This window comes from Ambystoma mexicanum, chromosome 10 (assembly GCF_040938575.1).
Source record: "Ambystoma mexicanum isolate Mex_15411 chromosome 10, UKY_AmexF1_1, whole genome shotgun sequence".
In the NCBI taxonomy this organism is placed as follows: Eukaryota; Metazoa; Chordata; class Amphibia; order Caudata; family Ambystomatidae; genus Ambystoma; species Ambystoma mexicanum.
The window spans coordinates 1,092,411,847-1,092,436,423 of NC_090932.1; the positions used below are offsets into that span (position 1 = coordinate 1,092,411,847).

Genomic DNA, 24,577 nt, shown 5'->3' on the forward strand with positions numbered 1-24,577 from the left:
GAATGCCTAAATGCACCCAGTCCTGATTGGCTGTTTCAGGACAGTCACCCTGCTGTTTGAGTGACCGCTAGGCTGTGCATGAATGGGAGAAACCTGCTTAAAAGGCAAGGTTTTTCAGACTAGCGGCAGAATCTACCACTGAGAAGAACACCTGTTAGGCAAAGTTTGTATGCAGTACCCTTTGGGAACACTACAAACAACTGACTACAGGTATAGAAAACCCAACCTTTGGTATAAGCTTGTACTACACAGTTTTGGTAGCGTGTTGAGCAGCCAGGCCCATCTCGAGCTGTCAATGTGAGCTGTAGGGGAGTTGCACAAGAAGTCAGTGACAAGTATTCAAATAAACACTTAAGGGTTCTTGAATAAGCCTTCTTCAGAAGGGAGCAATATAATATCACACAAATACACTTCAATACTGTACACTCTTAGTTTCTAAATCAGTAAAGACCCTTTTCGGATGGCCCAGTTCTCCAGCATGGGGTCTGGCATGGATTCACATGCTCATGAATATTCCCCGTCGTCAGGCTGGGAATCCTCGGTAAAGAAAAATCAGTATCAGTTTCGTTTCTGATCTGTCGTTCGTAGTAGTAACCAATCACTGATCTCTGCGTCATACTGACCACAGCCAATGACTGCCCTCTCCCTAAGCCCTGCCTCTGGCAGCCATCTTCAAATTTTTACCGCACGTTCAAGTGTTGGGAGTCCTCGTGCTTAGCTCTCGAGCTTTTACTGCGTGTTTCGCGCTTTTTCAGGTGAATTTTCACATTTTTTTCGGTTAATCGAGCCTCAAGCTCCACCGTTTCTACTCCCGTTAACGGCTACCCGTTGCAGGATTTTCCTACGCCCCTCAAGGGTGAAGATTTCGTCGAATCAACTTCTTGGAGGATTCCAGAAGATTCGCGGCCTACTTCGAGATGGTCCAGGACGCGAGTTCGTCACCCGGACCCAAGCTGTTTCGCAGCTGCCCTGGATGCGGGCTGCAGAATGTGTTTGAGGACGAACATTCGCGATGCCTCTACTGTCTTCATGGGGACAAAAAAGAACTTGTCGGAACGGACCATGAGGGACCGTCGATCCCGTCTCGCCAGCTGGCTGGAGAAGGGCTCAACGGGTGAGAAGAAGAAAGGGTCCGAGCGGGCTTCTAAGTCCTGTGCGGGTGCCCCGGCGACGGGGGCCCAACACCAGGCCAAGCGCCGTGAGTCTGCTGGCTCCGGGAGCGCCGAGGCGATCGCGGCGACTCTGGCCAAGCCGGCAGAGACCCCGCCAGCGGAGACTGCCTCCGGGACTAGTTTCCCTGCCGCCAAGGAGGGAATCCTCTTTTCAGCCCATCGTCATGGCCACCATGGTGGAAGAAGCGAGGGTGGGCACGGTAGCCTCCTCGAGCTCCGAGTCAGCTGAGCTCGGAGTCCGCCTCGGAGGAGGAACTGACCGAGGCCGTGAGGAATCTCGAAGTCCAATTTGTGAAGGTTCGATTCCGTAAGGAAGATCCTCGGGAGATAACCGAGGAAGACGACGATGGCGAGGAAGAGCAGCCTTCCCTTCCGGCACAGCCGGAACCTAGGCCTCAGGACAACTCGGCGGCCATTTTGTCTGCGATCCAGTCCTTATGCTCTAAGATAAGGACAAGCTTACCACGGCCCAGGCCGGAGGACCCGCAACCTGGCCCGTCGGGAAGTCCTCAGAACAAACGACGGAGGACCCAACCCTCTCCTCCACTCGCCCCCATGAGGCCTACAGTTCCCTCCTCATCCTCCCACGAGTCGGGAGATGACAATGCGATGGGCTCGACGACGGGTTCTGAGGGCGATGAACGGGTCTCCCGTCGCACGGGCCTCGCCGCCCGACGAGATTGGCTCATTCCACGCCATGATCGCCAGGGCGTCCGAATTGTTCCAGCTCTGCCCGGAGGAGCAGAAAAAGGAAGGTTTCCTCTATCAGCGCCGGGAGGCCAAGAGGAAGACTGTCATTGCGGTGCCTCTAATCGATGACATCTGGGAGGAGGGCCTGTCGGTTCTCAAGAACAAGCCAAACGGAACCGCCATGAGAAGAAGTACCGGGTCCCCGAAACCGCTCCCCTGTGCCTCAGGGCCCAGCCAACGCCAGACTTGGTCGTCTCGGCGGCGGCGAAGAAGAAAGCGGCGGGGTCAGGAGCCTCGACGTCTAATTCCCCACCGGACGGCGAGGGAAAGAAGTTGGACGCCATGGGGCGGCGGTCATTTCGTCGGCGGCGACGATCAAAGCGGCCAACGCTCTGGCGATCGTGGCCCGTTACGACAGGGAGCTCTGGTTTAAGCTGGCCCCCATATTAGACTTCCTACCGGACGACAAGAGGTCCGAGGCCCTGGAAATACTTCAAGAAGGCGAGGTGGCGTCAAACCACGCCATAACGGTGGCAACCGATATTGCTGACACCGGGTTCCGCCAGCTGGGCAACAGAGTTTGCCTACGACGACTGGGTTGGCTCCGGGCGACCGACTTCCGTCAGGACGTCCAGACCACGGTGTTGGACATGCCGTTTGACGGCAGCAACTTGTTCGGGAAGGCAGTGGACGAATCCCTCCAAGCCATAAAGACGGAGACGGCCCGCGCCCTAGGAGCTCTTCAGCAACGACGGCCCTTTCGGAGCTCCGGAGGCAGACAGGGTGCCTCCAAGGGTTCCAGCGGTGGCTCGTCCTACCGCCAGGCGGCACGCTCCTCGTCTCAGGCCGCCTACAGGGGTTGCGGCAAGCAGGGAGCACCTCGCCGCTGTCGGCAAGGTGGCCACGGCGGCAAGGCCACAACCTCCAAGCAGGACTGAACCGGCCGTGGCCTCGAGGCCCCACCGAAGCACCCCGGTGGGAGGCCGGCTGACGAAGTTCGTCGGCGTGTGGAAGTCCATCTCCACCGACCATTGGGTGCTGGATACCCTGGCAAGAGGACACTCTATCGAATTCCTGAAGTGCCCTCACATTCCACCTGTGGCCAGGAAGGAAAATCACGTCCCGCAACTGCTGTTGGAAGTACGGGCGATGCTCAGGAAAGGCGCCATAGAGCTTGTCCCAAAGAGGCTCCGGTGCTCTGGTGTGTACTCAAGGTACTTCCTCGTCAGAAACAAGACGGGCGGCTGGCGCCCCATCTTGGACCTTCGTCGTTTGAACAAATACATCAGGTCACAAAAGTTCAGGATGGTCACCCTCCAGCACGTTCTGGGACAGCTGGAGGAAGGCGACTTTCTATCATCGTTGCACCTGGAGGATGCATACTTCCACGTTCCCATCCTCAAAAGTCACCGAAAGTTCCTCAGGTTCGTCGTCCAGGGACGCCACTACCAATTCAGAGCACTGCCGTTCGGATTGAAGTCGGCCCCCACGGTCTTTAACAAGTGCCTAGCACCTGTGGCGGCGCGGCTGTGCCTGCAGGGGATTCACGTCTACCCCTACCCGGACGACTGGCTCATCCGCTCAAGGACGAGGGAACTCGCTGTCGAACACACTGCGAGGACCGTCCTACTACTCGCAGACCTGGGATTCGCCATAAATTACCCAAAGTCCCACCTGGTGCCGTCGCAGGTGGCCCTGTTTCTGGGAGCGAAGCTTGATACAGTGAGGCGCCTGGCGGCACCGTTGGAAGAACGGACGAAGACCATTCTGGGCAAAGTGTGCAGCGCCTGCTAGCCACGGACCAGGCCAGTGTGAGGTCCATCAAGTCCCTCCTGGGGATGATGTCCTCTTGCATCTACCTGGTGCGCCTCTGCAGACTACGGATGCGCCCTCTTCAAGAATTTCTTGACGGGCACCTTCGAAGACAGGGTCCCCCTCAACGAAGTGTTCCGGTGGGCGATTCAGTGGTGGGGCGTTGGAGCGCACCTCACGGCGGGCAAGGACCTTCAGACGCCGGCGTACCAGGAGACTGTGACGACTGACGCTTCCCTGGAGGGTTGGGGCACCCACACCGGAGATCTCCACGCAAGAGGCCTCTAGCTCCCGGAGGAGAAGCTCCTGCACATCAACATCCTGGAACTCCGAGTCGTTTTCTGGGCTCTCAAATCGTTCCTCCCGTCGCTCAAGGGCAAGGTGGTACGGATCTTCACGGACAACACCACGACAATGTTTTACATACGGAAGCAGGGAGGCACCAGATCCCCAGCCCTATCCAAGGAGGCACAGGATCTGTGGCACTGGGCGGTCGCCCAGGGGATGTTCCTGGTTCCCTTCCACCTGGCAGGAGAAAGAAACACCATTTTTTATTAAAAGTATTTTATTGGCATTTATATGAATACAACACAACCATCAAATTGTAACTCAACAAACAAACTAAAACAAATTAACTAACTACCACAGTCTTCGTAGGCGAATATATTGTTCATAATTGTGGCGGGAGGGAGGGGCTGGTGTGCAGCACACCCAAGTTCACGGGGGCTTGATCATCAGGTTGACCATTCCTGGGGTAAGTCACAAGCAAGTCTCTAGTGAGGGTGAAAGCTCAGGGGGGTTTGTGGTCGGAGGCAAACTGGATGTCACGCACCAGGGCCTTCCATGAGTCTAAGGTGTCGTTGGAGTCATCATCGTTTGAGCAGGTTCCATCCTGCCAGGCCCTAGTTTCAGCCTCCGTCCACTTTTCCAGGTCCCTAAGCCAACGTCCGTGCCTTGGGCCCCTTGGGGATTTCCATGCCATTGCAATGGATCGTTTTGCAAGGATGCAGGCTAGATCCATCAGTTTGACCAGGTGTTTGTATTTGCTAGGCCTGGGGTGAGATCCCAATAAGCATTCCTTCGGGTTCCACTCGTATCTTGTAAGTCCCGCTGAGGTGCAGGTACGTTCCACCATGGACCAGAAATTTGCTGTTTTGGTACAAGTCCAAAACATATGGACCATGTCCGCTTTGTCATTTCCGCACCAGGGGCAGTTCGGGGGTGCATGTTTATTGAAAGTTGCAACTCTGAGTGGGGTCATGTATGTCCGGTACAGTACATTCAATTGAACCTGTTTAAATCTAATGTTCCTCGACACCTCCTTTTGGGTATAGTAATATTCGCTCCCATTCACTGTCGGTTAGCGCGATCCCTAGTTCGGATTCCCATTTCTGTCTCAGGGACACGCTTTTCGGGTTGGATCTATCATTTAGTTTAGTGCACAAGCGGGAGACCGGTTTCCAACCATCTGCTAGATCGTACATCTCCTGAAGGAGGGGGTCCGGTTGGGGTTCTTCTGGCCAGTCAGGCCACTGTGCCTTTGCTGTCCGTTTGAGGCAGTGGTACCACAGGAACTGGGTGTTCGAGATGCCTTTGTTGGCCTGTAGCGATTCAAGTTCTCTGAACTTGCCGTCTTCAAACAGATCTCCCCATGTGTAAATTCCAGCTCTCTCCCACCTCCTGGCTGTCGCCAAGTCCGCCTGAGTTCTGCACACATCCACCAGGATGGGAGTGTTGGGATTATAGGGGTGTTGCAGCTGTCGGAGAAAGCCAATTCTGGCCCATACCTGCCTGCCCAGGTTGACAATCATGGGGACTCCAGAAGTTTGCTTCGTCGGGTTCCAAAGCATTTCTTTAGGAAACAGTTTGGGGGACGGATGTCGCAGGAGCCCTACTTCCGCTGAGAGGTCATCGGAGAGCCATCTGGTTGTGTGACTGAGCTGCGCGGCTAGGTAATACCTTTGCAAATCGGGTAGTTGTATCCCACCTTCTTTGTATGGAAGCGTGAGTGTGGGTAAGGAGATCTTGTGTCTAGACGATCCCCATATAAAGTCCTTGATCAAAGAGTCCAATTTTTTGAAGAAAGGAGGTCTGATGTAGAAGCATACATTCGTGAAGTGGTATAAGAGACGGGGAGAAATATCATCTTGACTATTGCCGCTCTGCCCATTACTGCCAGTGGTAACTTCGACCAGAAGTTCATAGATTTACGGAGGGCTCTTACTGCTTTTTCAGTGTTGTGATCGTGCGTGAGCGCTGGGGTATGGCGCACCTCGATTCCCAGGTATTTGAACTGCTCTGGTTGCCATTGTATCCCGACATCTGGGAGGTCGGGCGCATCCAGACCCCTGAGTCTGGCCAGTGGAAACGCACACGACTTTAGTTTGCTTAATGATGTTCCAGAGTATCGAGCATAGTTGTCGAGGCTGTCCAATGCGACTTGTGCATTGAGCTGGGGATTGTTCAAATGTAGGAGGACGTCGTCTGCATACATGGATATTATGGCGTAATCACTGCCCAGCCCAATGCCCGCGTCGAAGTGTTGTGTCCTGAAATAAGCAGCCACTGGCTCCAGGCCCAGTATGTATAGCATTGGGGATAGCGGGCATCCCTGCCGCGTGCCCCGCTGTATCGGCCAGGCTTCGGACAATATCCTGCCAGTCTTGACTCTCGCTGTCGGTGCGTTATACAGTACCTCAACCCACTTTACAAAGCTCTCGCCAAAGCCGAATTCTTTTAACACTTCGATCAGCCACTCCCAGTAGATTGAGTCGAAGGCCTTTATGGCATCCAAGGAGAGCACCGCTAGGTCCTCGTCCCGATCATAGGTCTCTGCCATGATGTGTTGGAGCCTCCTCAGGTTCGCAGTGGTGTTGCGTCCTGGCACAAAGCCGTTCTGGTCCTCATGAATCAGGGTTCCAATCACCCTCGCCAGCCTCTTGGCCAGGATTGTCGTCAGGATCTTGCAGTCGTAATTTAGCATGTCAATCGGGCGGTATGATTCGCAGTTATTGGCGGGTTTGTTGGGTTTGAGTATAGGGATGATAATAGTCTCTTTCATGGTGTTGGGTAAGTTTCCGTTTTCGTATGCTTCCATGTACACCTTGTGGAGGGTCGGGGCAAGGGTTACTTCGTAGGCTTTGTAAAATTCAGGTGGGAGCCCATCGCTTCCTGGGGTTTTGCAGGTGGTCAGCGATTTAATCGCGTCCGTCACGTCCTCTATAGTAATTTCCGCATCCAGTGACTCTCTTTGGGGTTCCGTAAGTCTTGGAAGCTCAATTTCGGCCAGTGTGGCCTTTATGTCGTCCACTGGTATTTTGGTGTCGTGGGCATACAATCTGGAGTAGAAGGCCGCAAAAGCTCAGTTGATGTCTAGCTGCGTCCGGTGAGTTATCCCCCTCTCATCGATTATTTCGGTTGGGAGATGTCTCGGGAACTCGCGCCTACATAGCCAGGCCAACATTCTACCAGGCTTATCCGCTTCTTTGTGAGCTCTGGCCGTGTAGGTCGCGTAGTCAAATTTGGACAGTCTGTTCCAGGCCAAAAGGCACTCCTCCCGGGTGCTCTTTAATTTTATTTCAGCGTCCGGGTTAGTATTGATTCCGGATTCCAGGTGGGTGATCTTGTTCTCCAGTTCCTCCAGTTCCAGTCTCAGGAGCTTACGGATACCACCAGCTCCTGATATTACTTCACCCCTTGTCACAACTTTCATGGCCTCCCAGAGTGTGTTCCAGCTTGGCACTGAGCCTGTGTTAATGTCCAGGTATTCCTCGAGTTTGTTGCCAAGTTCCTCCCTGAATGCGTGGTCTGAGAGTGCTGCGGGTGGCATTCTCCAAAGGGGGATGGGCGGTCTGGGACCTCTCGGGGTCCATTGCATGATAAGTGGTGAGTGATCGGATATGGTTCTGCCTAGGTAGAGTGTGTCATCCACCTGTTGAGCCAGCTCACGATCTATGAACAGGTAGTCTATCCTCGTGTGGACACTGTGCAGGGCAGAGTAAAAGGAGTAACACCTCTCGGTGCGATGTTGTTCCCTCCAAATGTCCACCAGGTCAAGCTGTTCTATTGCAGTATTTAGCGCGTTAGATGCAGGGCTGCTCGAGAGACGGGGGGGGGGGGGGTCTGATCTGTCCACAGCGCCGTTTCTGATGGAATTAAAGTCGCCACCCCATATGAAGGCGCCTTCTCTCCGAGGAATCATTTTGGCACAGAGCATTGAGGTGTGTGAGGGTATTCCATGTTGCGGGAAGTATGAGTTCACCAGGCAGATTGGCGTGGATTCAATGGTACCCCATAATATTAGATATCTGCCCTCTTTATCTGCTTCGTAGCCCAACAGGTGGAAGGGCACAGTCGGACTCACCCACGTGAACACTCCTCTGGCGAATTTGGAGTATGGGGCTCCTTTCCCCATACCTCCCCATCTATCAGATAATTTAGCCATAGTTTCTTCTGTGAGGTGGGTTTCCTGAAGCATCGCTATTGACACCTTTTTCCTACGCAAGTAGGAGTGGATCCGATTCCTTCTCAGATACGTGCCCATGCCCCTCACGTTCCACGTGATCACCTTAAGTTGGAGTGCCATTGGGCCTGCGTCTTGGTTTCATCTTCCCTGCCGCCCCCGTGTCCTGGTGGTGTGGCTTTCCCTCTAGGTTCTGATGTTTTCTCTTCCGCCTCTCCCAAGGGCCTCCGGCCCCATATTACTTTTCCGCTGGTATTCTGAAGACTGTGGTGTGAACAAAAACAATTAACAAAACTATAACTGGTGCGCCCAGCAACAACGGGGTCTTGCTGGTGCTCAGGCGCTCTCGCGCCGTCAGGACCCATCCGGGTGTCGGGCACGAGGGGGGTCGGTCAGGCAACGGGCCTGACCTGTGCTGTTCGTGGGAGGCGGGGTCCTGTGCCCGGCGTGGGCCGAGCGAGGGCCGTATCATCATTGCTAGCTGTTGGGTGATTTTACCTTCTCTTAAGTCATTCACGTTACATCCAAGTGGGGTTTATGAGTCGGGGTATCTTCGATGTCTCGGGCTCAGAGGGTTCAACAATTTTCAGTAGGTTGAGGGTCATTATCTGCAGCTAAATTGTTGTCTTCTAGCCACATGTTTGCGGCTGCCGGGGATTCCAAGAAAATCGCCCTGCCCTTGTGGATCACTTTCAGTCTTGAGGGGTATAGTAACATATACTTCAGGTTCAGTTGCCTGAGTCAGGCCTTAATCGGGACAAATGAGTTCCTTTCCCGCTGGACTTTCGGGGTGTAGTCGGGGTAGATCGTGATCTTCGAGCTCCCACGTTCGATGGGGCCCTCCTCTCTAGAGTGCCGGAGGATGGTCTCTCTGTCCTGGAAGTTGAGGACTTTAGCAATTATAGGGCGAGGGTGTGAGCCTGGCGGAGGTCTCTTCTGTAACGATCTGTGCGCCCTTTCAATCGAAAATCCTTGCGTCAGTTTTCCCGGCGCCCACCTCCTGCTGTATCAAGGACTCTATGTAGGCCGTCGGGTTCGGGCCTTCAATTCCCTCCGGTACCCCCAATATTCTGATGTTGGCGCGTCTGGCTCGGCCCTCGGCCTCCTCAGCCCTGGCCTCGAGTGTGAGCACCTTCCGCTCTAAGTCCAGCACCTTGGCCTTCAGCTCCACCGTGTCCTCCGACGTCTCCTTTATGGTTGATTCGGCAGAGGTTACTCTTTCTGTCAAATTGCGGGCATCCTGGCGCATGAGTTGTAGCTCAGATTTGAACTCTCCGATTCTGGAGTCTATAAATGCGCGCAGTGATGCAATTGCCTCCAGCACTTGGGCTTGATTTTCGGGAGGGTCTGCCGGATTTGTTCGAGGAGGTTCGGGAGTGGAAGCGCATGGCTGCGGAGGAGCTTTAGCTTTAGCGGACACATACGTGTCCATGGTGGTTGCCTTCGTCTTGTTCCTGGCAGCCATGTTGGGCGTCACCCGGTCGTGTGGAGGCGAATGACGGCGGGGGAGGTTGGAGAGCTTATGGTTCCGAAAGCAGGGTGATCCGATTCGGGCAGAGTTAGTGATCAAGTTCTCGGAGAAAAATACAATGGCACATGTTCAAATAGTTTATGCCCTCGCCCAGCACTCTCCTCACCTCCGCCTTCCTCCGCCGACGATGGCAGGGGTCCCCCGCACCGGGGGTCGGGGCGGCCCCACTCGATGCCGTAGTCCAGGGCACAGGCCCGATCAGGAGCCCCCAATTCGCTCCTCGCTGCAGAGGCGGAGGTTCTTCTTCCCCTCGGCCGCAGTTTACAAGTCGGTTTCGCTGCGACATCAGCCTCGGAAGATGGCCGCCATCTTGGGTCCCGCGATGGGGTGGGACCTTTATCTGGAAGAATCCGTGGGTCCAGAGGTCCAGGTCCAGGGGAGGACCACAGCAGCGTATTCTGGGTCGGTTCCCCTTCCCTTGGAATTGTTTCTTTCCGTCTCGGGTGCAATTTTAGGCAGGCAAAAGGATCAGGATACGGCGCCTCGGCCGGAACACGGCGACTCAGCTCCGACTCGCCATGAGCTCCAGGCCACGCCCCCTGGAGAAAGAAACACCATGGCCGACTCTCTCAGCAGGGAGCTGCGCGCATGTCACGAGTGGGATCTGCGCCAGGATCAGGTGGATCAACTCTTCCGACGATGGGGCAAACCCCAAATCGACCTGTTCGCAACAGCGACGAACTCGAAGTGCAAGAGGTTCGCCAGCAGGTTTCCCCAGCCGAGAAGCATGGGCGATGCGTTCTCGTTCCACTGGGACGGCCTATACCTGTATGCATTCCCTCCGTTACTGCTTCGACTCTTCAACCAGCTCAAGAGGTCCCGGTGCAGGATGATCCTCGTCACACCGGCGTGGCCGAGGCAGATCTGGTTCCCGTACCTTCTGGACTTGTCAAAGTCCCCTCCCATCAAGCTGTCGGCGGACGCGGACCTTCTCTCCAAAGAAGGAGGCGCCATCTTCCGCCACGACCCGGCGTCGCTGAACCTGCAGGCTTGGCTCCTGCCGCGCTAGAGTTTGGAGGCTATGATATACCGGCCGATTGCAGAGAGGTTCTTGCAAAGGCCAGGGCGTCCTCGACTCTCAAATGCTACGGTCATAAGTGGAAGAGGTTCTCTATCTGGTGCCGAGCACAGAAGATCAACCCCCTACGGATTACGGCCCCTCAAGTGCTGCCGTACCTGCTATCGCTGGCAAAGGCTGGGCTAGCCCATGCCTCCATTAAGATTCATCTGGCGGCGATCTCCAGATATACCAGAACCACAGGACGGACGTCCCTGTGGTCCCATCGACTGGTAAGAGTTTATGAAAGGACTGTTCCGGTCGTTCCCGCCGGTGAAGGCCCCGGCGTGTGAACTTAACGTGGTGCTGACCAGGCTCATGGGGCCCCCATTCGAGCCGATGCTCTCCGCACCGATGAAGTTTGTGTCGTGGAAGACTGCATTCCTGGTGGCCATTACCTCCGCACGACGAGTGGGGGAGATCCAGGCCCTATCCTGCAAAGCACCGTACTTGACTTTCCATGCCTCGAGGGTGGTGCTTAGGACGCACCCCTCCTTTATGCCCAAGGTGCCGTCGGACTTCCATCTTAACAAGCCCCTGGTGTTACCTGTTTTCTTCCCGTCTCCTTCGTCGCCGGCCGAGAGGACTTTGCACTCGCTAGATGTGGTTAGAGCGCTGAAGTTCTACGTGGACCGCACGAAGAGTTTTAGGACATCACAGCTATTCGTGACTTTTGGACCTGTGAATCAAGGGAAGGCTCTCTCGAAGTCTTCTATTTCCAGATGGCTCTCCGGCTGCATCATGCACTGCCACCGGTTGGCTAACCGACCGCTGCCAGGCCGTCCGAGAGCCCATTCGACCAGAGCGATCGCTGCTACTATGGCGTTCTTATCTGGTGTGCCCCTGCTGGACATCTGCAGGGCTGCTACGTGGAGGTCGACGCACACCTTCACGAGATTCTACTGCGTCGATCAGGAGTCCAGGGTCGGCCAAGCAGTGCTGCGCAACCTGTTCGCTTAAGGTGAGCCTGGTGAGGAGGTAAAAGATGCTTAATGTTGAGTTTTTGTTATTGCTTAATGTTGAGCCTTTTGCCACCTCCCGTGGTTGTGCATGTGTGTACTGCTATGTATTCTTATATTCATGAGCATGTGAATCCATGGCAGACCCCATGCTGGAGAAGGAACAAGTTACTTACCTGTAACTGTTGTTCTCCGGCATGGGTCTGGCATGAATTCACATGCGAACCCCCCCGCCTACCACTCTGCGGCTCTTCACTTGGTCATACTGCCACTTCACATGCTACCAAATCTGAAGATGGCTGCCAGAGGCGGGGCTTAGGGAGAGGGCAGTCATTGGCTGTGGTCAGTATGACGCAGAGATCAGTGATTGGTTACTACTACGAAAGACAGATCAGAAACGAAACTGATACTGATTTTTCTTTACCGAGGATTCCCAGCCTGACGGGGAATATTCATGAGCATGTGAATCCATGCCGGAGAACAACAGTTACAGGTAAGTAACTTGTTCCATACAACCTACACCCTCGGGTGACTTCAATAACTAGGGTGCGAGGGACATTAATATCTTACTGTTTGCATTTAGACTAAAAGGAAAAGGTTATTGGAACAAGAGACCGCTGTTAGGACAGTTTTTCTGAAGTCCAACTAAGGGCTTCGTAAAATAATTCACCTGAGGCAGTGAAAGACTCCACTCTTAGTATAAGGCTGTACCACCTGACTTCATTGTAGCGTAGACGGAGCACCCAGGCTTATCCTAGGAGGGAGAGGGCTGTAGAATCAGTACAAGTGAAATTGTAATACAAATGTACCAAAGAGAAACAAACACTATATGTAAAAATAAAGGATTTATTTAAATGCAAGTAGGCCCAATCTAGGGGTTAGCACTAAAACATTATATGAAATCGCAGTATACAAACATAACACTTTGCTTGAAAGTACATTGACCCAAGTATAGACCTTATTTGAACTACCTAGCGGTAGTTCTAGGGAAGTCAAACCTTTTCATACATTCAGTAAAGGTCAAGGGGGAGTAAAAACCAATGGTTACTCTTTACAATTACATTTAGTAATGCAAAGGCAGTAGACTCTTCCAGTTGTATGATTCTCAGTACAAATCACTTAATCAGTCAACTGAAAAATATACTTTTGGTGAATAGTGAAACTTATTCTAGGTGCAGTAAAAACCTATAACTAATTTTGTGATAAGTTATACTAGGTGAGTAAAACCTAAGGATGTAATATACAATTAGAGGTGATATTGAGATCAGTGAACCACAGATTGAGGTAAGCAGTAACTCCTGTAATTTATTTTTGGATGGCACACAGCTAACACAGGTTAAGTAAAACCCACATACTTTTTTTTTTAAACCTCACAATGAATGGTAAAGTAAAACCAAATGTTGAACTTATTCTGAATGACTCGGTTATTCTAGGTAGACAACAACCTAATGCAGACTAATTCTGGACATGCTACCAGCAAGTTGGGGGACACTCATACACTTATCAAAGGACTAATCTGGTGATACCAGCACTTTACTTTTGCGAAGAGGCACCACTTAATCGCAGGAGAGTAAAATACCTTCACATCTACTTTCTGTTAGAATGGCAAAACAGTTTCTAGGGAAGAAAAGATGTTAACCATACTTTTAGAATAGTGCATCACACATTCAAGGTCAAGAAGAACTTTTGTAACTTCACTCTTAGAATTACAGTTATCAACCAACTCTTTACAAGTAACTTTTAAACACTTATTTTCTTTTCTAGGCAAAAGGTCCAATCCCTTCAAAGTCTTTGCCTTATTCTTGGAGCATGTGTTCTCAGTGGCAGAAGGGGGCGGGGGTGTCACTAGGACTAGTGACCAACAGGCAGTGGCAGAATAGGTTATTTTGTAACAAAAGTCAGAGTTCCTTAGGAAAACTGGGAAACAGGTGAGTACTTTACTTAAAATTAAGCAGAGGGTCCAGGGGCTTCGCAGAAGACACCCTAGCGGGATTCTAGCACTGGGACTGGGTTCACTGGATGAGAGGGCCTCCCCATCATAGAAAACGACCCACAGCTACACAGAAATCCTAACAGACTGGAGGTAAGTAGATACCCAAGCCAACACAGTATCTCAGCATTGAAGATTTTGCAGCAGGAGAACTTCAGGGTCTGCAGCCATATACCCCGTCCGTGGATTCCTTGTCATGGAGACTGAAAACAAGACCTCAGAAGGGACTTTTCAGTAGGGATTGATGAAGGCTCTAGGCAAGATTTCCCTTGCGGCTGAATGCAGGTCTGCGGATTTGGCGCCTTTGAAAGGAGCACAGAAGAAGACAGAAAATCTACGTGTCGTTGCAAAGGTCCAGCGCTCTGTGGGGACTTTTCAGACTATTTGTGTCTCTGGGGAGCCACCGGGATGCCCACGAAGTTTCAGCGAGATTTGGAATTCGGATAACTGTGCACCGCACAATGGCTTGAGATCCCAGTGCATTGGGTTATTGCAACAACCCAAGGTCGCAGGAACGTGTGGGATGGCTCCAAATGCCGGTCTTCTTGATTCTAGTGGGTCTCACCAGGCTCTGGGTCGTCGTTTTCGGAGTCCCCAGGTCGATTGGAAGGAAGGGCTACAGCAGGCTCTGGTTACACAGCAGGCTCTCGGGTTGCTGGAAATCATCTCGGCTGCGTTTCCTTCATCTTACTCTTCGGTTCCAGTGGTCTACTTTTCTTCAGGTTCGCAGTATTTATCAGGAATTGCAACACAACCTCTGCATTCTCTCCCCGCATTTTACAAGAAGGGGCGGTCTGGTTGTCCAATTGGAACAGCCATCCTACCACTGGGATTTGTCCCCATTCAAGCAAGGCGTAAGACAAAGGGCTGTGAAGTTTTGGATCCCTCCCTCACTTCCTGCTCTCACACACAGGCTGGAGCCTGGGTGGGGAGTCCAGGGCCCAAACCCAAAAAAAAAAGAATTGCACAAAGGAATTTCCCGCCCTGGATGTCAGAAGGAACAAGAAACGACAAACACTAAAATTGCGAAAAAATAAGACTTGGCTCATTTTGGTAAAATGAGCACTTGGGTGCCTTTACTGCCGCTGTGAACACAGCACGCGGTAAAGGTGCACCAAATTAATGCAAGATATCACTGCCACCAGCCGTTGAAGGTAAGCTTGTCACTGTAACAGAATTTAGTTTTAATGTGAAAGGGGATACATTGTATCTCCCCAGCACTCCACATAAGGTGGGATGTGCTGGATTCACAGAATAAAATGTAAAAGGGATCCAAAGATCCTTTCTACCCTTGAACTGTAGTTCACCCAAGTTTAGCAAAAGAAAGTTAAAAGGGGAGCCCCTAGTGCAACCCAGCAACAACAGGCACTTAATGCCAATAAGTTGTTAAAGAGGATAACTTTAAAAAGACACTATGGAGAGTCTTAAAAATGACACCCATAAAGAATTAAAGATTGTGAGTGGGAAAAGGTTTCCACTCACTGAAGTTATTATGGAAAAATATCCCACTAATAAAGTAGAAGGTTCTGGCGTTGACCCAGGTCAGGAAGATTTACCAGTTCTGTAAAAATCTTACTTAACCACCAAAAATAATTCTTAAGCAGGCTAATACTTTTGAATCCCCACAGCAGTCATTCAGTATAACCGCTTAGGCCAAAGTCAATGGGCAATGGTCTTATATATAGGATGAAGCACTTCTGGTAGGTAAGTAGAAAAGTCTTTGCACAATGTTTTACAAGTCTTTGAAGAAAAGATGGATCAAATGTAGGGCCACAAGGCATTAGACTTGTGAGGGGTAGAAGATGCAAGCAACTCTAAGAAAGAGGTTAGTTCTCTCAGACTTTGTACAGTACCTTTGAAGTGAAGAAAGTGCAGCAGATGTCTGGTCCTGTGCAGCTCTGCAGATATCACTATTCCTGGGCCTCAGATGTGGGTGACGAGAGCTAGGACTTTGGGGGGGACTCCTGCCCTGCAATGGGACTGTCACCGCTCTCAACCGGCAATCTTAAAATCAGTGGCTGTTCAGTTTTTCAGCTCCTTGCGTCACCGCAAATAGCAACACCGCGGTTCCTGGCTGTGGAGATTGGCTTTCATTGCTTCTGGGGTCCTGCACTCTGTTGAGGGGTCTCCGGCTCGGTCAGTCCTGCTCCCTGGGAGTCCGGAGGATCTTCCTGGAGCTCTAGGCCAGCTTAAAAGCAACTCGCACAATCTGCTGTTCCTCTCCCTGACTATACGGTTTCCAGCAGAAACTCTGTGTAAATTCAACCAGCTCTGAGAAGGATGTCCAGGTGGCTTACTTTGGAGTTGATTGGTTCAACCAACTCGAGGGGAGAAGTCGTCCCTGCAGGGGTTTCTGTCAATACGAAGCAGGGCTTCACGGGGCAAACCAACGGTCCAGGAGTTGCAGCAGGCGTCCTCTTAAATTTCTTCAGTTCTTTTCTCCAGTGGTCGACTCTGCCTTTCAAGCCAAAAGCCTCGTCTTTTATTCTGTCCGCTCCCATTCCAGCCTATCGATAGGTCACCCAGCAGGGTGGGTGTCCTTGCCGGCCAATCACTACAGAGTGCATTTGAGTCTTCTAGGAGACTAAGCACAGGGAGTTTCGGGCACCTTCCTGACTTCCTGCCTACCCCAGACACCCTGGAGCCAGAGGCGGGCTTCACCTGTGAATTCCGCCGAAGGCAAAGCGAACAATGGGACCAAATCGCCATTTCTTTGTGGAAAGGTCCTTCTTGCGAAGAAAGACTGGGGCCATTTTGACAAAAATGGCACCCTTTGGTGCTTTACTGCAGTTACTGCAGTTGCGAACGCAGCCTGCGGTAAATGCACACCATGGTAGTTAAAATGATACCACTGCCACCAGCCATTCAGTGAGGAAAGGGTGAAATAATATTGATACATGAGAAGCTAGACAAAGGGGATATTCTAACCTCTCCAGCACCCTATTGTAAGATGGTGTGTGCTGGGTCTTGAAAGTTACAATAGTAAGTGAAGTCAATTTCACTTTACTGTCTGGGAAACAGTAGTTAATTCCAGAGACAGTATTTAAACCTTTGGGGAAATTGCCACTCCACTGAAGGTGCCGTGTGACACAATGTAAAAGATGATGCATATGGAGTTTGTCAGGATCCATGACCAAAAACACAAAGCTCAGAAATCAAATTAAAATGCATGAGTGTGAGGGGAAAAAAGGGTCTCCTTCTCTCTCGAGGTTAAAGTTGCTGGGGGGTCTCTGAGGTGGAGGGAATTGGCACATTTCTGAGAATTCTCCCTAACACCCCACTGTTGCAAACATTGCCTCAATGAAACCCTGTGAATCCCCTGTCATTCTATTAAGTATTATTGTTTTGTACTGAAAATGTTCCTTCTAGATATCCTTGTTCAAATGTTTTTTTCAACCTCCCTCTATCCCAGCAGAGTCAAATTGGTTATCCACAAGCGTATGGCCAGTGGGGGCAGTGGTATGGAAATGCTCAACAAATTGGCCAATATATGCCTAATGGCTGGCAAGTGCCTGCCTATGGAATGTACGGACAGGCCTATCAACAGCAATTTAAGTAAGTACAGTTTTCAGACTTTTCCCTGATTACCTTGTTTAGATATTCATTTCCTGTGGGCCATGGACCCTTGGTCTTGCCATTAATATTGGTGTAGTCTTTGTGTGATAACTAATTGCCTTGAATGGATCTATGAACTTGAGTCCTGCTTCTCCATCATGGTTCCTCCATGGACCTTTTTTCTTTTTATTTCTTTATTGGTATGTGTACATTGGCAATATTTACACCTGCTACTAGGACATTCCCTTGCATAACATTGACAAAGAAAATATCAGTCTAAAACAAGACTGCAACAGTCCCACGTTTATCTCCCCTACACCCCCACCGTGCAGGTCCTCTGATTTAGACTAAAGAAAGGTTCTCATTTACTTGTTCTGAACTATCCCACCCTGTTTATTGCATCACTATCCCAGTCTTTATCCCTTCAGGCGGTCTATTATGGTATGGGTAGAGTTAACCATCCAACGGTGATGCCCATTCCAATCTGAGATACCATTACATTTGGCATGTGTTAGATCCTAATGAGGATCACCAGTTCAGCAGTAGCCCCCACTCCCCCCCCCCCCTCACCCAGCTCCCCCCCCCCCCGATTAGGTCCCTTGACTCATCAGGTTTAGCCAGGACATAACTATACACCTATTTGCCAGTTCCATGGCTAGGGCCACCATTCTATTCTGCTACATTTCAGGTTTCTGTCTGGGAATTGTTCCAGCTAGAACATCAAAGCTCTCTCAGTAATCACCCAGCCCCCTGTTCCATTTCAAATGGATTGTGCCCATAGCTGGATGTTCAATATCAAAGATGAGGAATATGCGGGAGCAACATTAATTCAAAAGAACCTTACCTGGGGTAAGTAACCTGTTAATCTGTCACTCTAATCACCACCCCCTTCCCAGAAAGCTCCAAGTTTAGGATAAAGCCGCATCAAATGAAAAACCTGTGCCCCTTCTGCACCACACCCCAGGGAGCACCCTGATCTCTCCAGGTTAATTCTATGCATCCTGTTCAGTGTTAAATTTGCTCTGTAGGGTGGTGTATTGAATGAGCTGGAAATGGCTCTTCTGGGACACAGGTTTCGTGTATGCACATTTGTGATGCTTGTGAATCTGCTTGGAATCAAATGCTGTGCATATAGTTTGACATTTAGTGCTAATCGCAGAGTATTGCATCTTGTCTTTTGAGGATCGAAAGGGGATGTAGACCTGGGCGTGCCTGTAACACTATCCCAGATGTGTAGTGTAGCCAAATCCCTCACACGTCGAGGTCCCTCCGATTTGCTTTTTTCCACCCAGCGAGCTGGTCTCCTTATGCGGAGCTCGTAAAATTCCTAATTAGTATCTTTGTCCATGACTTCAGGTTGTTTATATATTCATCCCCTTCGACGGCTACTTAACTACCACTGCCGAAGACCACTCCAGACTTTGGCGGCTGGTGCTCCGTTCGACGATGTCGACACCTCTTTTGAAATGTTGGACTTCTTGTAAAGGCAAGTACCCCTGGAAAGACATGCACCAGAGGTGCAAGAAGTGTCTGCCTCAATCACCATGAGGCGTCCTGTCGGTCTTGCCAGCTTCTGCGTCCGAAGACGATCAAAGAACGGTGAGTTAAACGGTGGGTGGCCTACGTCCTGATGCAGGCAGAGGGTAGCTACCTCAGCGCCAAGAGTGACGAGGAATTGAGCGACAGCGTGGCTCCGATATGGGTGCCATCGACCTTCCGCGTCATCCATCTCCTACCCCAGCAGGCAGGCCACCGGTTCTGCTATGGGGAGTATACTCCCCGGCGACCGGGATGCACACACTACTCACAAAGGTAAACCCACAACCCCCCCCCCCCACCACCACCCCCCCCCCCCCTGGGCTGCCTCGATGGACTAGTCGGCACAGTCCAAGATGCCAACGGGTACACCGATTTCTTCGACAGAACCTGCCGATCCTCTGGGTTGGCCGCGCTCTCCACAAACGCCTAGGCGGCATGTGTCCGGGCACTCCACTGACAGCGGCGTCGGCACCAAAGTTCATAAGAGCGTCCAGACACCTCTTAGGAGCGTGCCGACGCAGAAGGTTCCGGCAACGGCGAAGCCACTAGAACAGCGGAAAACCCTCCCAGACATGCCGAACATCCGCAAGAACCTTGCTAATATTGTTTTGGCAGCTAATAAGCCCAAAGACAAGTCGAGGGACACGTCCACACACCAGGAAAGGCAGGACCATTCTGAAGGTCACCAGCCCCTGGCTAACACCCTCTCTGAAAAATCTTGTTGATCTAATCACTCAGATCCCCAAGAAGAGCCAGACCCCCCTGGCTCATCCTTATGGACCAGAGATAGGTTAGAGGGGGTATATGAGTAGACGTTCCAAATTTGTGGAGTTCTCAAAAAGGTTTACCACTCCTAAAAGGCACAGTGAGGACAACTTATACCCTACTGTATCTACATTTCGGAGGACCTCCTGCCCTCTTCATGAGGTGTTTGACCTAACTGAACCGGAAGAGGTTCCTCAGGACCCTTATTTTCATGAAGATGATCCCTTTGAGGACACCATGGCCCCAGGTTGGGGGTCGGGAGATGAACAGCCAGTGCATAATCACCATGACTGTCACCAACTAATACCCCTGATCCAGACACATTATGCATGGATCCTCCCGCTTCTCGTCCCATATCTCATCCCATTTGCTGGGCATCTCCCATAGATGACCAGATGGCATTTAATGCCATTCTGAAGAAAGCTGCAGAACATTTTCAGATTTCCACGCAGGAAGCAGTGCAAGACACTGACTTTGTGGAGGATATTCTGAAGGAGAAAACACCTGTAAGCCAGGCTCTACCTTTATTGAACTCCGTTAAATGGCGTATCGCCCCTTTGCTGATGCCATCGCAGACAAAGGCGGTGAACCCACAGGTCGAAGCTTTTTGCCCTTCACCTACAGACACTCTACATTCGGGGACATGCCACTCCAGATTCGCTAGTGGTTGTCGGGCTCCAAGTTTCCAGGCGCAAGAGTGGCACAAACCAACCACCCCCACTGCGTTCTTGGCGCCTGTAAGACTAGGCTTACACAGGCCTGCGCGAACCCAGCAGGGAAGGAGGTTTAGGGACACGTTGGTTGGATGGGTGAGGGTAACCGGATAGAGGCTTATGGTAGGGTAGTGGGTGGGTTGGGGGACATAGGGTGAAGCTAACCACTGTACAGCATAAACATACACCCACATGCATACATTCCCCACAATGTTCAGCATGCAACACAAAATAACCAGTGAAGCACTTGGCTCTGGTTGTGCGTGCTGCCCTCCTGCCTGAGCACACTCGGGTCCGTTAACAGGAGCAGTACAAATGCAGCGATAAACTTGTTGGTGATTGCACGGTATGCTGCGCGTGGCTCACAAGTAACTACAACTTTGCATGCAGCCATGACTGGTGACACCCCCACCGCAAGGGAAAGGTTCATGAAGGCTCATACAATTCTGGTGTCTAGGCATTTGCCAGCATTGGAAGGCGTAAATGTACACCATGCCAGTGTGCATAGTCGAATGCGTGTGTAGTTACACATGTAAATCCTGTCTAGCCGCAGGTGGCTCAAATATGCAGCAATAGTGATCCGCCGCACATGGCTACAATGTGACTCAACATGTGGTTTGTTATGAATTAACCACACGTGCTTAAAAGCATGCGGTTCGTGAAGGGTTGCTGCTGCCTATGGCGTTCTATGCGGCGTGAGTAAATGGGCGCCCGTGCCTCCATTACATGCAGAATAATCCTTGCGGTATTCAGAGGTCTGCTGGTGAACGTTTCATGCAAAAGCATGGTCGCTGCTGGCTACTAGGTGCAAGGCAAACAGCGTGTTCCATACTTAGACAATGCTTCAAACCTTATGGTGAGGTTACCGTGCCCGCAGACCAGATCACCTGGGGGTCATGTTTGCGAAACCAAGGAAGCTCCAAAATAACGCCAAACTCTGACGCTACTATAAGGTCAAACTGTACCTCCTCGATGATTTACCGGGCAACGCAGCGTCCGGACCTGGGCACACTGGGTTATGGGCCAAGAACATATCGCAGTGCCATCAACCGACTGCATGGCTTCTGGGGACTCTTTGGTCTACTAGGGTACCACCAACTTGGCAGCATACGCAATGGCAATGTCTAGGTCCAGGGTAACCCGGACTTCATTATCAAGTAAACCTAAAGACCCAGACATTGTGATGTGTGGGGCATGATTGACAAAACCTATCACTGCGACTGCTTCAACTTCCTGGCTCAACTGTACCACCCTACAATCGATGGGGCCTTTCCCTGCGGTTTGGGCTTTCTGCAGACGCTCTTTTTTCCTCTTTGGTGAGTGGGCCACGGGTTGATCCAATCTGCATAGGCTCTTCCCCAACTGCCTTTTCAGTTAGTCGCAGCGTCAGAGACTGATCAAGTCTGGCAATTGGACGTGAGTTCCCTTGCCTTTTGGCCCCCGCTGTTCTGCCTGCCGATGATAGAGACTCTGTGCAAGATGAATCATTGCAGGGCAATTGCGAGGCTGCGGGTCGATCTGTGCTATAAGGTCTTTTAGCTTGTCCCGCAAACCTTGGTAGAAGAGGGACAACCTTTTCTCTCTGGGCCGCTCTGCCTCGGCCACCAACCGATTGGATTGGGTGACCTACATTGAGTTCCTTGCTACCCTGTCGTAGGGCTAGTAACTCCCTTTCCTTACACAGAGCAGCAGCTCTACGATTGAATTCATCCCAGTCATACAAGATCCCATCGTCCCTTTATACGAAGCCACTGCATCCCTGCTCGGGAATGAGAACGAAAGCTGTTGGTGAATGCTTTAACCAATATAGGAGCATGGACATTCTGCGCTGGCTCCCAGGATCGGTCTTCTGGGCCATAACCTACCCAGTCTGAGATGGTAAAGACTGTCTTTACGTTGTTGGGAGTGCAAGATGGCCTGCACTTCCATGCTCTGGATGACCTTGCACTAAAATAGGTGGCGGTTTAACAGTACGAATTGAGGCTCTAGCTGGTTTCAACAATAATACATGGAAGGTGGAGTGAATGTTCATTTGGCTGGGCAAGGCTAACCACACTGCCACTGGATTAACTATATCCGTTATAGTGAATGGACCCAAATAGCGTGGCTGCAGTTTACGGGGTCCTTGCATTCTGATGTTTCGAGTGGATAACCAAACCCGATCTCCTTGTTTATACTGTAGAGTGTCACGCCGCTTTCTATCTGCGTAGTGCTTGTAAGTTTGTTTTGCTAAATTTAGGTTATTTTGAATATCTGTCCAAATCTGTTGCACATGAGCCTGTTGTCCAACCAATGTGGGTAAATCTGTTTGAGGGGTGGCTGGCTTTGTGGGCAAAACCCATGGATGGTACCCATTCACTCCAAAAAATGGGCTATGCTTCGTAGAGCTGTGTAGTGTTCTAAGCTATCTTGGCTAAACAGACATACTGGACCCACGACATCTCGGCAGTAGTCGCGTAGCACTGTAAGTATTGCTCAAGCCCCTGATTTACCTTTTCGGTTTGCCCATCAGTTTCTGGATGGTATCCTGATGACAGACGGATTTCCATAGCCAGCTCACATAATGCTTGCCAAGACCATGACGTGAATGGTGGACCTGTCGGTGATAACACGTGTGGGTAGACCCGGTTATGTACCACGTTATGTAAGACCAGCTCTGCCACATCTCCTGCGGTGCAGACCCCCATACACGGAACTAAGTGGCTCATTTTGGTGAGTGAATCCACGACGACCAAGATCGAAGTGTACCTCTATCAGTGGTAGGTCCACAATCAAATCCATAGTGACTGTTCCATGGAGCTGGTGGAGTGGGCAGTGGCTGAAGTAGCCCTGCAGGCTTTTGATGACTGGCCTTTTGCCCACCACAGGTGTCACAATTGGACACGTACATTCACACATCCCGCAGCAAAGTGGGCCTCCAGAAATGCTAAGCCACATTGGCAACGCCCGGGTGCCCAGCTAGGGAGGCCTCATGGCACCCTTGCACCATTGTATGACCTCCTTCCTTAGTGTGACTGTGGGCAGGTACAGGGCATTGGCATAATACAGGAGATCACCTACCAGTGTGTGCTGGGGGCCTTTAGCACATCAATCCTGCAGGTCTCTGGTTCACATGGCTTTCAAAACATCAGATGTCAGGCCTTCTTACCACTCCAATGATGTGCGCTCCCGGGACGATATGACAAGCTTCATTTGCCCTTTTTTCCTCTTGGTTCTGCATACCGTGATGGGATATATATTTTTTCTCCAGCATGGGCTCTGGCATGGATTCACATGCTTATGAATATTCCCAGTCAGGCTGGGAATCCTCGGTAAAGAAAATCAGTTTGGTTTCATTTCTGAACTGTCTTTCTCCTAACAACTGATCACTGAGCTCTGGGTCATACTGCCCCCAGCCAATGACTGCCCTCTACCTACGCCCCTCCTCTGGCAGCCATCTTCCTATTTTCACTGCACGTTCCAGTGTTGGGAGTCCTCGTGCTTAGCTCTCGAGCTTTTGCTGCGCATTTTGCTTTTTGGAAGTTTTTTACTGTTTCGGTCAATCGAGCCTTGTGCGCCATCGATCATCCTTCCAATTAACGGGGACCCGTTTTTCATATTCTTCAGGCCCCTCAGGGGTGGATTTTGTCGTTTCTTCGTGGAGGCTTCCAGAAGATTCCCAGGCCTACGCCGCGTGGAACATGTCGGAGGAAAAGGATTCAACTCCCCTGTTCAGGATTTGCTGCAGCTTGTGGAATGTCACAACAAGCATTCAGAGTGCCTCTAGCCGGCGCACAACGCAGAGGATTCTGCATTTTGCCAGAAGATAGCCCTGCACACGATGAGGCAACGGCACAGGTGGCTGAACGAGTGGCTACAGGCTGAGGCCCCTGCTCCGGGTGGGTTCCAGCATCATGCCCCTCCAGGTTCCAAGAAGGCTGAGCGGGCTTTGAAGTCCTTTGAGGGCACCCTCCCGTGGGGTGGGCCAACCGAAGGCTCCGCACCGCGAGTCCACTGCCACCAGGAGCGCTGTTGCGACGGGCTCCTTGGCGACTAGCGTGCGTTCGACGTCTCCAGCCTCAGTCGCCAGTCAACGCTCAGGATCTTCGGCCAAGAGAAAGTCTGACCATCCAGGCAAATTAAAGGGGAGGCCCAAGTCTGCCCTGACCGTGAAGGCCCAAGCACACCCACCCAAGGCCCAGCCTTCCATCGAGGGTGTGGCAGAGTCTCTGGCGAAGGCCGCCGAGACGGCCCTGCAGGATGCAACCCCTAAGGCCAGGGTGTCCCTTCTCCCAGAAAGGAGGCCGCGTTCCGGCCCATACAAGACCCTGTAGAAGAAAATGCCAGTCATCT

At 51.4% G+C, this 24,577-nt stretch overlaps 1 protein-coding gene and 1 long non-coding RNA gene across 4 annotated transcripts in view; one reads left to right on the forward strand and one right to left on the reverse strand.

Annotated features, from left to right (window-relative positions):
• LOC138492006 (uncharacterized) overlaps positions 1–24,577 on the reverse strand; it is a 1,139,453-nt gene that overhangs the window by 853,729 nt on the left and 261,147 nt on the right. The window lies entirely within an intron of this gene.
• TIA1 (TIA1 cytotoxic granule associated RNA binding protein) overlaps positions 1–24,577 on the forward strand; it is a 169,869-nt gene that overhangs the window by 124,337 nt on the left and 20,955 nt on the right. For 2 of the 3 annotated variants that reach the window (XM_069618913.1, XM_069618915.1), the window contains one exon: positions 17,086–17,228. In XM_069618913.1, the coding sequence (XP_069475014.1) occupies positions 17,086–17,228 (143 nt within the window). The remainder of the gene's footprint in view (positions 1–17,085; positions 17,229–24,577) is intronic. The other variant, XM_069618914.1, reaches the window with a different exon arrangement.